A 14,514-nucleotide genomic window follows, 5' to 3' on the forward strand; every position below is an offset into this window, starting at 1 on the left:
ATCCAAAGCCTTGAAAATGCCAGTCGGTACTGTTCAATCACTTATTAATAAGTGGAACATTCGGGGATCTCTTGATACCAAGCCAAGGAAAGGTGGACCATGAAAGATTTCAGCCACAACTGCCAGAAGAATTGTTTGGGATACAAAGAAAAACCCACAGGTAACCTCAGGAGAAATACAGGCTGCTCTGGATAAAGACGGTGTGGTTTTATACATACATGCATAAAAATAAAGACATGTGACATATGCAACAGTGTTCTTTACTAATCTCGCACAAAAAACACAGATTCAATATTCCTCAAAATGCATCAAAAACATGGAAAGAACATAATAAAACAGCTATGCCAAATTAGGAAAATAAATGCCTAAACAGCATTAAATATATTTATCTCATGCATTGACAGCTGAACGCTTAAACCAGGTCTGTGCAGGACACCAAAATACATTTGTTTGTAGAACAATGCTGCCTACTGTACAGTAGTTTTTCATTTTCTCGATGTGAATAGACCTATCGTAGGCAGTTTGCCTTGCATAATCGTCTAGGATTTGGTGTAAACAGGCCTTAACATACAACATCAAGTCAATAACAGAAGTCTATACTCCCTATTTAAAACTGCAGGCTTTGTCTAAAAAAACTATTGAGCTGACTTGCTGTTAACTGGAATACACTTGTTTCCAGCAGCCATATCACTCTGCAGCTCTCACCTTTTTACCAACTGAAGCTAAGCAGGGTTGAGCCTGGTCAGTACCTGGATGGAAGACCTCTTGTGGAAAACTAAGGAATAGGTGTTAGTGAGGCAAGCAGGGGGTGGTCACCCTGCAGTTTCCTAATACCCCAGTAACGGGAACACTATACTGTGAAAAGGCCCCGTCTTTCGGATGAGATGTTAAACTGAAGTCCTGACTCTCTGTGGTCATTAAAAATCAAAGGGCACTTCTTGCAAAAGAGTAGGGGTGTAACCCCGGTGGCCCTTCTCAATCATGGCCTCCTAACAATCCTCATCCATTAATTGGCTGTGTCACTCTACTTTCTCCTCTCCACCAATAGCTGGTGTGTGGTGGGTGCACTATGGCTGTGTCACATCATCCAGGTGGATGATGCACACTGGTGGTGGTTGAGGAGAGTCCCGTTCACCATGTAAAGTGCTTTGAGTGTAGTTTCAGAAAAGAGCTACAATATATAAGTGTAATATTAATTAATTCATTAACTGCAGTGCTTACATAGCAACATGCAAGGTTCCGATGCAGTTAGGAGGCTGTCAGGATACAGATAGCTGACTGATTTGAGACTCTTCAAAAGCTTTGCTAAAAACTATGGAAATAACGCTCCTCATGTACACAATTCAATACCACATTCTGTTTGTCTGTTATTGTCACATATATGAGATCTATTCTGTAAACTTGATTTCATTCTCCAAATAGATGTAGTATGACATTGGAAAACAGTGAATTTTAAGATAGAAAAGCACTTAAGTAAAAAAGTCTGAACAATTCCACAGAAACTCACAAATATAAACAATATCTAAAGTGTCTGCAGTTATACCTCTGAATCATCCGCTCCAGTAGAGGCTGCACTTGTGAGAATGCCAAATCTCTCTTTTCTCTTCTTCAGCTTTTCATCATCCTCAAACTAAAAAAAAAAAAAAAACAGAAACAAAACAGTCAAAGCAATGGTTCAATGCATGTTCTTAGTTTCCATTTCAGATGTACACTGCAAATCTGTAAACAGTAAAATGGGAGTGGAAGAGAAAGATAATTGGGCCTCGGGGTGGACGATATCCTGTATACTTTTGAAATGTCAATTGGTAGAAATTTAATAAAGTTTTCGAGATTCTGCAAAATGCCATAGGGAATGCAGGTTCCAATCAAAGGTTGTACTATATTACAATCATTGTATTATTTTTGTGTCATTAGTTATTTTTTGGTGTTCTTGTATTAAAAGGTGCCTTTTTCTCAGGGTCTTAGACTCTTCCTCCAGAGAATATAAAGAAACAAAGATGGTTAAAATGAAAACATATGCACTAGTTTTATTTGATGCCTCCTAAATGGTTTCTAATTGTTTTTTTGTTTTTTTATCCGTAGAAATGACAGATGAGGATAAATTACCTCAGGGATTATTAAATAACTCCTTTGCCAACTATGCATTTATATCTAGGTCTACAAAAAGGCTTCCTACATCGAAAAAATATGTGAAGGGGTTTGCTTCAGAATTAGAGCAAACACTTATATTTTCAACTAAAAGGAGAGAAGCCTCAATTCTTTGCTTGAATTGAAAAACAATGCTAAGGATAAAATATTATTTTTAGTGCTGTCAGTCTATTCAAATATTGCATCGCGTTTAATCACATGATTTTGAAAGTGTTGAAATTTTACTCTGCATTTTGACAGGAAAAAAAGTATATATTTACTTATTTACTTTTTAGGAAAGAAAATCAAACCATATGTAACAATAATGCTTTATAAAAAAAACTTCGTAAATGCACTAAAATAGCACCAATTCAAGTAACATTAAACATTACCCAAAGTCTATGTGGGAGGTTAAATAATCAAAAGAACTAGTCACAATAGGTTGTGTATTCATTGCAATGCACAATAAATCTCTTAAACCCTCATCCTCCACAATATTACTCAGCTGGCAGGCTGTGGCTATCCACTGTGTTTCATGTCAGGGCATCAATCGCCGCTTTGAACTCCATATGAAAAGAAATGCAGAGAACAGCAGAGTTTGCAATGACATAGTACCGCTACTACTCTTACTGCTTCTGTCATATCTATGTATGGCAGAAATAGTAAGAGTAGTATTGTAGTATACCATTCCGAACACAGCCAACATCTTGTTCTGCTTTTTGCGCTAGCACTGCCCACGTAATAATACATTATCCAAATTGTCCAGTAATCATTAGCTGGCGCTTCAAAAGGTCACTGGCAACAGGTTCAAAGTTTATATTATTTGAACTTTGAGAGGCGTGTCAGCAGACATTAAACAGGAGAACTCCAACAAGCTGCGCAGCTGTCGCTCATCAGTGTCATGTCGTGTGTTTAGATTTAAGTGACAGTGAAGACTTGACGTGCTTCTGTGATAATTCAATTCTCTCTTACAAAGGCTGCAAAGTACTTGATTTTTATCACAAGTCCCATCTAGGTTAGTGTTATAAGAGTTCCTTTCTCCATAACTTGAGCATTTCGTTTGTGGTGTGCCTGTCTGTGTAATTGACACTGGACACATTACAAAGATCCAAACCAGCACTGCAAAAATTTCTGTAATTTTAAGGTAAAAGATTGTAAAAATGTTACAGAAATAAAATGTTAATTGATTAACGAATATTAACTGTAAAATATACTCATATATATATATATATATATATATATATATTAAAAGACAATACAGTAGTTTTTACAATAAAAGGTTGTAAAAATTAAATTTTGTAGATGTAAAAAGAATGATTTTCCTGTATAATGGTAAAAATGTACATTGTTTAACAAGAGAGTACGTGTACTTTTTACAGTAAATTATTGTTAAAATTACAGTAAAAAAAAAAAAAATTAATCGGGCGTTCCCACAATTCCCTGCATGACCCATCATATTTCATTATATTTTATAGGAATAGTTATGTTTCTTCTTATTTTTACTATCAGTTATGTACATTGGGGTGTTCTGTTTTATATTTAATGTAGTTTAGTTAATGTTTACTGCATTATTTAAATTTCACATGTTACCCTGATGGTGTTTAGTGTTTGTGTGAGTGACACTGAGCACTGTCTCTACATGTTTATTGGTTATTGCTCCTGGAAGAGCCACTATTGGTGAACTTCATGTCATCATGTGCTCTTCTATAATTTTTATGGTGATTAACAATACCTTAAAGTAAAAAGCAGATTTTTACAGTTTCAGAAGGTTAATTTCAAGTTTGACTTTTTTTTTTTTTTTTTTTTTTTTACTGTAAATTAAAAAAAAAAAAAAATTTTTTTTACAGTGCCATCGTGGTCATGTAAATTACAACAGTTTTAAACTGTAAAATGTACAGGTTGTTCTGTAAAGTTGTTTGCATATTTACTGTATTTTTTTACATAATTATTCTGACAACCACAGCTGCCAGGTTTTTTTTTTTTTTTTTTTTTGTAAAAACAACAAGATCTCTTTTTTTTTTTTTTTTTTTTTTTTTTACAGTGTTTAGAATTTACATGGAGGTGAATAAAATGTCAAAATCTTTTGTGATAATTGGTAAATGCGTCAATAACCAGCTCAAATTATTTGTAATATTTAGTTATGTAAGGGATAATGTACAGTCGTCCGGTTATGGCAGCAAAATAAACCTGACAGGGTGATCAGGACCCTGACGCAAAGCGGAACAGCTACTAACAAATGAAATAAATACATGTACATAAAATATTTATTTGTGTTGAAATTATGCAATTATGTGAGAAGAAATAAATCGCTGAACAGCGGAAATCCACCTCTGGAGCTCTGTTGGTGTTTATTCTGTGCAAATGACTGCTCATCATCCAGCCTATTACATCTTGACTGTGTGACTGCTTACTATCCAGGTCATTAAAAGACTACTTGCCAAATAAATAAATAAATGCACATGAAACATGAATTCAGTTAAAATTATTTTACTAGCTTACTTGTAGTGATCGCGCTGCGGTCCCAGTAGTAGTAAAGATGGCTTGCAAAACCCAAAGGAGCAGCCTGATACGTCTTAATCCCTAGATATGTGGTTGTTACTCAAATATCAGACAACTACATGACACAATTGGCCAATCAGAATCAAGTATTTGGGCATATGTACATATTCAAATTCCACTATGATTTGGGAAACTATTTGTTACCTATATGAAAAGGACTTTTTTTTTTTTTTTTTTATTTTGAAATGCATGTTGTTGCATACATGTACAAGTTATGGGTGCATGATATATCAGTGGTATCACTGGCCGGTCAATGGGAAAATCTAAATATTATCGCACCGATAGTGGAATTACTACCAGAATTTTGTTACGGTTTATTTGCTTTATTTACAGAGAATCTCTGTCTGCTTGTGGCTTCTCTCCTTCAGACAGGCAGTCTCAATTCAGTGCGCATGTGAACACAGCATATGTGACCAGGATAGATAGTGCTTAAAGTCAAGTTAGCATCTCACTTTGCTCTGTGAGGATTATTTCAATATCAGAATCAGCTTTATTGCCAAGTATGCTTACAAATACAAGGAATTTGTCTTGGTGACAGGAGCTTCCAGTGTACAACAATAAAAAACAGCAGCAAGACATAGATAATAATAAAAAATAAAACTAATTATACACGTACGTACAGACACACACATACATACATACACATGGGTAGTGCACATTATTAAACACAGGACAAACAAACAAAAACAACAAAAGAACTGAGGAGATCCACACTGAGGCAGCCATCCGTGATGATACATCCATGCACTGTTACATAGAAGTATCCATGCACTGTTACATTGTTTTGGGGTTTGTTTTAATCTGGATCCTGCTGCAAGTAACGGTATGCTGTTCTCCATATACTGTTTATGTTTTATGAAGTAACAAGTAAAAATGTGACAAAAAATGTTTTTTGCTTATTACTTCATGAAACAAACAGAATACAGAAAATGAGATCTTGTTACTTACAGCAGCTTGTGAATTAGTCACAAAGCACAAACCACCGTTGCACACTGCTGGTTGCCAGCATAAACATCACACCATGTTAGGGCTGCAGCTAGCAATTATTTTGATAATTGATTAATCTTCTACTATTTCTTTGATTAATCGGATAAATAGCCAATTTTTTTCCATATTTTTTTTTATTTTAATTTTTACATAATTTTATGCCATACATTGTAGATTAGAAAAGGTTATACAAATATTATAATATACTGTATATATAATGTTTACACTGGATATATGGGTTATTTTTTTTATTATACAAGCATCTGGAACCTTTTGAAATTGACAGGATTTTCCCCCTTCTAGGTACTGTGGGAAATTAAACTAAACAAACTTAAGTTATAACATTATGACTGCACCCATGAGTAGACTACTTTACAGAGTTGGCACTGTGTTTCTAGTGAAAAGTTTGTTCCCAACTCCACAACAGATATCCTTTTCACCAAGCTCTAAATTATTTAGATAATCTTTTGAAATATGATATCAAACCAGGCCAGATTTTTTCCCTAATATCAAACATAATTAGAATGGAACATATAAAACACAAGGAAAACTTTATACATAATTTGTTATATTTCTTAAAGGTTCAGACCTTAGATTTATCTTCTTCCATTTTTAACAGTGGCACTTGTAATAATATATAATAAATAACCACAAGATTACCATGATATATTTTAGTAGCCTAAGTGTAGTAATGTGTAGTTTACAAAGCCTTGCAACTTAAGTTGGTGCATGGTAGGCTCCAGTGTTCTCTCTTTCTTGCCAGTCTTGTCTAGTCATTTGAGAGGTTTGACTTCCTTCATAGTGCTTTAAAGTAGAAGATTTACAGCACAAGCACTGTCAACGCACCAGACACTGCAACCAGTCCACATTAAACTATATGCTTATGACCTTCTTTAAAGTGTTCAACAAAGTGCTCCCGTGCGCTAGACAACTGGTCTTGTTTTTCCGCTTTTAACATGTCTCCACCATTTGCAAATGAGTTTCGTCATGCAAGTGCATTTTTCACTACTGTAAAGTGACATCGCAGATGGAACTTCTCCGTGCACACCGCACGTATCCAACTAATTGATAATGAAATTTGTTGTCTATGATTTTCATTATCCACTATTATAATTATATTTCAAGTTGTTGCAGCCCTACACCACGTATACAGTGATTTGTGTTTGCATTGTGTTTGTATTGTTTTTTTGTTGTTTCATGTTCATTAAACAATGTTAAATTGATCAATTTACATAATAATCCATAATACATCATGATGGCGCCACGGATGGCCACCTCGGTGTGGAGTGCTTCTATTGTTTTATTTTTGTTTGTTTGTCCTGTGTTTAGTAATCTTTTTTCAGTCAGTTTTACCAGAGACGAACTGCTGAACATTCGACAGCATACACCAGTCAATCTTTTCCCGGATTTTGAATATTTGGACATTTTGCTGGACATTTTAGTCGGAGGCGCTGTGTTGTTTAAACGCGCTATGAGACGCAGACGAGGGAGACGAGCAGGCGCGCTGGTCAGGCTCCGACGGCGGGGCTTTCGAACAGCGCTACCGAGCGTTCATCTAGCGAATCTCCACTCTCTCCCTAACAAAACGGATGAACTACATCTCCTCACCCGCACAAACAAGGACTTTTCAAACTCTGCTGCCTTGTGCTTCACAGAAACCTGGCTGAGTGAAGCCATTCCGGACAGCGCGTTACATCTGACGGGCTTTCAGCTGTTCAGAGCGGATCGCATCTCAGAGTTAACGGGGAAAACGACAGGCGGTGGAACATGCTTTTACATCAATGAAAGTTGCTGTACAGATGTAACAATGTTAAAGAGGATGTGCTGTACTAATTTGGAAGCGCTCTTTATTAACTGTAAGCCTTTCTACTCGCCACAGGAGTTTTCCTCGTTTATTCTGTTGAGTGTGTATATCGCGCCAAACGTGTGTTTGAATGCCACGCTGCAACAGCTGGCTGATCAAATCACAGACACAGAACAACAATACCTGGACTCAGCTATTATTATTCTTGGGGATTTTAACAAAGCAAACCTCACACGTGAACTGCCCAAATACAAACAAAACATTGCATGCCCCACCAGAGACAGAAATATACAGGATCACTGCTACACAACAATAAAGGATGCGTATCGCTCTGTCCCAAGAGCAGCTTTGGGACTATCTGATCACTGTCTGGTTCATCTTCTTCCAACCTACAGACAGAAATTAAAATCTGCTAAGCCTGTATTAAGAACTGTAAAGAGATGGACCAACAAAGCAGAGCTGGAACTACAAGACTGCTTTGACTGCACTGATTGGAGTGTTTTTGTGGCTGCAGACTCTAATCTGGACGAGCTCACAGATACTGTTACATCATATATCAGTTTTTGTGAGGATATGTGCATTCATACTAGGACTTATTCAACATTTAACAACGACAAACCATGGTTTACAGCGGAACTCAGGCAGCTTTGTCAGGCCAAAGAGGATGCTTACAGAGTTGGGGATAAAGTCTTGTACAATCAGGCCAGGAACACACTGAATAAGGGAATCAGAGTGGCTAAAAGAAGATACTCTGAGAAGCTGAAAAACAAGTTTTCAGCTAACGACCCTGCATCAGTGTGGAGTGGCATGAAACAACTTACAAATTACAGGACTCCTGCCCCCAACCCTGTGGTGGACCAACAACTGGCTGACAAACTGAATGTGTTCTACTGTAGATTTGAAATGCCCAATCTCACACCCCACACCCACTCTGACCTTCACTTCACACAAACACCAACCCCTCCTGCAACCCCCCTCCTCCATCCTCCTGCTACTCAACCTGCACTTAAGATCTGTGAAGATGATGTGAGCCGCGTCTTTCGACAACAAAGGATAAGGAAAGCACAGGGCCCAGATGGCGTTTCACCTGCATGTCTTTGATCCTGTGCTAACCAGCTGGCCCCCATCTTCACACAGATCTTCCCATGCTGCTTCAAATGTTCTACTATCATCCCCATCCCAAAGAAACCAAAAATCACAGGACTTACTGACTACAGACCTGTTGCCCTGACGTCTGTGGTCATAAAATCATTTGAGAGACTGGTGTTGGCCCACCTTAAGAACATCACTGGACCCTTTCTAGATCCCCTTCAATTTGCTTATCGAGCAAACAGGTCTGTGGATGATGCAGTCAACATGGGATTGCATCATATCCTGCAACATCTGGACAGACCAGGGACATATGCAAGGATCCTTTTTGTGGACTTCAGTTTGGCTTTCAACACCATCATCCCAGCTATTCTCCAGAATAAATTACACCAACTCTCTGTTCCCATGTCTATCTGTCAGTGGATTACCAGCTTTCTGATGGACAGGCAGCAGCTTGTGAGACAGGGGAAACTCACTTCCAGCACCTGTACAATCAGCACTGGTGTCCCCCAGGGATGTGTGCTCTCCCCACTACTCTTCTCCCACTACACCAATGACTGCATCGCCAAGGACCCCTCTGTCAAACTCCTGAAATTTGCAGATGACACCACTGTCATCGGCCTCATCCGAGATGACGATGAGTCTGCATACAGGAGGGAGGTTAAACAGTTGGCTGTCTGGTGCAGTCAAAACAAGCTTGAGATGAACATGCTCAAAACGATAGAGATCATTGTGGACTTTAGGAGAAACACCCCAACACTGACCCCCCTCACCATTCTAAACAGCACTGTGGCAGCAGTGGAATCATTCAGGTTCCTGGGCACTACCATCTCACAGGAGCTGAAGTAGGAGACCCACATTGACTCCACTGTGAAAAAGGCCCAGCAGAGGTTGTACTTCCTTCGCCAGCTGAGGAAATTCAACCTCTAGTTCTACTCAGCAGTCGAGTCTGTTCAGCTACAAAATCAAACATCAGAAGACTACAAAGGACAGTTCGGACTGCTGAGCGGATTATTGGTTGCCCCCCCCCCCTCCCCCTTCAAGAACTATACACTTCCACAGTGAGGAAAAAGGCTGGAAAAATCACTCTGAACCCCACTCACCCTGCCCACTACCTTTTTGAACTGTTGCCTTCTGGCCGACGCTTCAGAGCTATGAGCACCAGAACCGTCAGGCACAGGAACAGTTTTTTCCCTCAGGCTATCCATCTCATGAACAGTTAAATTGCCCCATTGAGCAATAACTATGTGCAATACACAGTTTAGTCTTTCTTATATTTATCCAACCTCTTCTGCCATTTCATTCCTCTGGAAAAAAAACAAAAAAAAAAACAAAAAAAACTTGCACTGTACATAACAGATTTGTATTAGATTTGCACTACCCATGTGTATGTATGTATGTGTGTGTCTGTACATATGTTTATAATTAGTTTTATTTTTTATTATTATCTATGTCTTGCTGCTGTTTTTGTATTGTTGTCCACTGGAAGCTCCTGTCACCAAGACAAATTCCTTGTATGTGTAAACATACTTGGCAATAAAGCTCATTCTGATTCTGATTTATCAGGATTCCCACAAATACCCCTTTAAATGTACATGATACAAGGATTACCATAAATACATGCAAGTGTAATGGCATGTATTTCTCATTCAAATCATCATACTGTACATCTGTAATATAGTCACACTTCCAGTTCACATAACATCTGCCAAACCTTAAAAAGCAGCAGTTAAAAGTTGATCAGATTGTGAAGTCTTATTTTATACACTTATTTTGTTTCAAGTGAGTATTTTTCCCAGTTTAAAGTGTTAAAAAGCAAAAAGCTAAATTATCGGTTATCGATATCTGGCCACAATAAGCTGTGAATTATCAGTATTGGCCCAGAAATTCCATATTGATGTCTCTCTAGTACAAGTATGTGACATCTTTATACTGTTTTACTGAAAACCATACATAAACATACAGTACATTTGTGTTTTACATAAAGAATATTGCAATATATCAAATTTCTGAGCTTAACCTGAAAACTATGTAAACGAAAATAAATATTTCTTTATTACATTAGACAAAACAAAGAACAAAACAAAACCTGGACCCAGAGATGGCACTCAGTCTCCTCATTTCAAATGTCCATCTCACACCACTGATGTCTGTGTAAAGCATTCTTGAAACCATTTTTACAAAAACTAGTGCATTTCTTTCTGCTCTTGTTTCATGAATAAGACTCACAGTTTTAAGAAATGTTAGGGCCATAAACAACAGCATGAGCTAGTCTCATTTTGATCTGCACTTGCAGAAATGCTTATTCACACTCCTAAAAGTTAATTCATGAGGACAATTTTGGGTGAAATGATACAGAACAGTGCAAGAAAACCTGATAGAACACATGAATGTATTTTAGCATCATATTGCACTAGGGCTGAAACGATTAGCTGACGTTATTGATAACATCGAAAATGAAAAATTGTCGACAAAAATTTTCGTAGTCGAATAGTCATTTGATCTTATTTAACGTAACATGAGATCATTTGAAACTAATGATGGCACACCAGAGGAGCACTTTAGCTCATGCCTGATTGAGGAGAGGAAGAAAACAGCTCACCGTCCAGACGCACTACAAACTTTCCAAACAGCTTCAGGTGATGTAGATCACAAAGTATGAGGAAATTATACATAAATAAAAAATAGTAAATACAGAAGCACACTCGTTGAGAAATAAGTGGTTCCGGAGCTGCCGTTCCGCTTAAGCAAAACTTGCATGCTCGCATCTTTAAAGGAAACACCCAGACATTATATCTTTAATGCATCCTTTATAAAAGTTCAAATAATGAAGTAAGCAGGTCCTATAAATAAGTAAAAAACTCAGAAACTGTAATTTTTCTGTGTGGACATTGCCGCTTCTATGAGTCCCATGAAGAGATGCGATCTAATGGGAAAGATTGAAACTGCATCCCGGCTGATGCACACTCTGGCACGGGAATGCTCGTCCCTCGCTCGCACTTGCTGCAGCTAAATTATACTGTGATGGCTCGCGACGTATTGAATCATAAAATATGTGCCACTTTGTGTTTATCATAAAGAAAATCGGCAATACACAGCTTTATTAAGAAGATAAAATGTGTTTTTTTGTGAGTTAAAGATGGATCGAAGTAAACAAAAAGGTGAGAGGTCTTCACCCATTATACACTGCAACAAAACACGTTTGTTTTTGTTTTGGCTTGTTTTCCTTGGCTCTTTTAAAACAACGTACATTTACTTTAGGAGCTATACTGCAGAAGAAAATTGTTATCTGAGAATGTTGAATATAATATTAAAATATTTTGAAATATCTAAAAATCCTTTAGAAAAGAGATGCATTCACCTGAGCAGCAGCATTTATGATATTCAGACTTAGAGAATATATCTTGAATATAAATATATTTTGTCTTTACTGCACTGGCAGAAGTATAAACACTTATATACGAAATACACTAACTGTATATTCAATATAAATTCTCTAAAATTCTTATTATCTTTTATGTTGCTTCTAAAGTAAATGTATCTTATTTTAAGGATTTTTAGACAATTATTGATTATTATTTAAAATACTTTCACTTATATATTTTATTTTAATATTATATTCAACATTCTCAGATAAAGTTTTCTTCTGCAGTATAGCTCCTAAAGTAAATGTATGTTGTTTTAAGAGTTTTAGATATTTATATTGGAAAACAAGCCAAAACAAAAACATATTTTTTTGCAGTGTATAATAGGCGAAGACCTCTCTCACCTTTTTGTTCACTTCGATCCATCTTTAACTAACAAAAAACAAACTTTCTCTTCTTAATAAAGCTGCATATTGATGGTTTTCTTAACTATAAGAAAGACATAGTGACGTGTATATTATGATTCAATAAGTTCAACACGCCTTGAGCCATCTCGTTATAATCTAGCTGCAGCAAGAGTGCGCGAGGGACAAGCGCCGCTGTGCCAGAGTAAGCATCAGATGGGATGCAGTTTCAATCTTTCACCTTTAGATTGGGTCACTTCAAGCCATCATGTTATTGGGTACAATGGGGCTAAAGGCTCCATTGATTTTATTTTCTCCCAAAACACCAAGTAACAACAAAAACTACCACAGCACTTTCCTAAACACCTGTTTGTCACTATACACTGGAAAATGTTCCTGTTCCATGAGATGTTTGTGTGTAATGTCTGTTTGTGTGTTTGAGGCAATTTGATCTCATTTTTATTATTATTTTTTAAATGTTTCAAATTTATGTAGCTAATGAAAATCCCTGAAATTAACACATTTCTTTTGAGACAAAATACTTATTTATAATTTTCAGTTTTGTTTAAGGGCATTAAATCAAACATTTTTCAATAACTTTCCAATAAGTGAAAGGATGGAATTTGGGGTAAAAAGTCCCCCTGTTGCAGGGGCTAAAGGTCCCTATAAAACACATTGTTTTTGTTAAGTGGTGGGAATAGATTTGTTATGAAAATTTTTCAAAGGTTGCTCATATTGACTGATCCAATAATAATAGAGGTTAGTTTGTTTATAGAATACTTGAGATGTAATAAAATGCCAAATGTGTTTGAAATTAACAGGAAAAGGTTTACTTTTTCTGAAGTGGTTGAGTAAGTATCATCTTAATATGTTACTCAAAGCATCTTGCTGTCTCAAAATTATTTGCATTAGTTGACAAATTGTGCCCTATAACTATTGGCCCGGTATCTACACGATATCACTTTAACCCCCCCCAGGGGCCTTTTACCCCAAGTGTGGAGTAAAAGGCTCCCTCACCACCTTTTTTTTTTTTTTAAACTGAATTTTAATTAAAACAGCCTTCTGTTATTATATCTTTTCTGCTCCATCAATATTCAATAAAAATATATAATTTTTTTGACCTTGATACATTTTGTGACCAAAAAAAAAAAAAAAAAAAAAAAAAAATATCCTTAAGGGCTGCCTTTAGCCCCGTTGACCCTAATCTAGTTGCAGCAAGCACGCGCGAGGGACGAGCACCCCCGCGCTGGAGTGTGCATCAGCCGGGATGCAGTTTCAATCTTCAAGCGGCGCTGACCGCACAGTGAAATGCCAGTTTGGGATTTTATACTTATTTACATGACCTGCTTCCTTATTATTTGAACGTTAATAAAGGATGCATTAAAGATATACTGCTGGGGTGTTTCCTTTAAAGACAACAGCATGCAAGTTTTGCTTAAGTGGAACGGTAGCTCTGGCTCCGTTTTATTTCTCAACGAGAGTGCTTCTCTATTTACTTATTTTATATTTTTGTATAATTCCCTCATACTCTGTGATCTACATCACCTGAAGCTGATTGGAATGTTTGGAGTGCGTCTGGACTGTGAGCTGTTTTCTACCTCTCCTCAATCAGGCATGAGCTGAAGTGCTCCTCTGGTGCGCCATGATTAGTTTCAAATGATCTCATGATACATTAAATGAGATGACTATTTGACAACGAAAATTTATCGGAATTTTTTTGTCAATGTTGCTGATAATGTCGACTAAACGTTTCAGCCCTAAAAAAAAGACGACAAAAAAAAAAACGCTTCATGACAATAGGTTTTTCTGCAGTGAATTTTTCACTGAATTAATCTTAATAAAAAGTATTTTTCCTTAAATATTCCTTTAAGTGAATGTCATTTGGAGGTATTTTTAAAAGATGATTTTGTCATCTTTATTGTTAGTAAGCACGTTTAATACAACCTTTTAACTCAGGGCACAAGATGAATAGTCAGTTAAGAGCTAATGATTAATCGTTGCAATAATCGCCCGAAGAGGCATATAATCGTTCTGATAATAGTTAGATTAGTCGATTATCAAATAAACGTTAGTTGTTTTTTTTTTCTCCCAATCTGGAATGCCCAATTCCCACTACTTAGTAGGTCCTCGTGGTGGCACGGTTACTCACCTCAATCTGGATGGCGGAGGACAAGTCTCA

The 14,514-nt window shown here is 36.9% G+C and overlaps 1 protein-coding gene across 1 annotated transcript in view; it reads right to left on the reverse strand.

Moving 5' to 3' along the window:
• Positions 1–14,514, reverse strand: part of sarnp (SAP domain containing ribonucleoprotein) — a 105,016-nt gene that overhangs the window by 24,619 nt on the left and 65,883 nt on the right. Inside the window, exon 10 of the mRNA XM_051676688.1 lies at positions 1,544–1,630. Within this exon, the coding sequence (XP_051532648.1) occupies positions 1,544–1,630 (87 nt within the window). The remainder of the gene's footprint in view (positions 1–1,543; positions 1,631–14,514) is intronic.

Source organism: Myxocyprinus asiaticus, chromosome 37 (assembly GCF_019703515.2).
Source record: "Myxocyprinus asiaticus isolate MX2 ecotype Aquarium Trade chromosome 37, UBuf_Myxa_2, whole genome shotgun sequence".
Taxonomy (NCBI): domain Eukaryota; kingdom Metazoa; phylum Chordata; class Actinopteri; order Cypriniformes; family Catostomidae; genus Myxocyprinus; species Myxocyprinus asiaticus.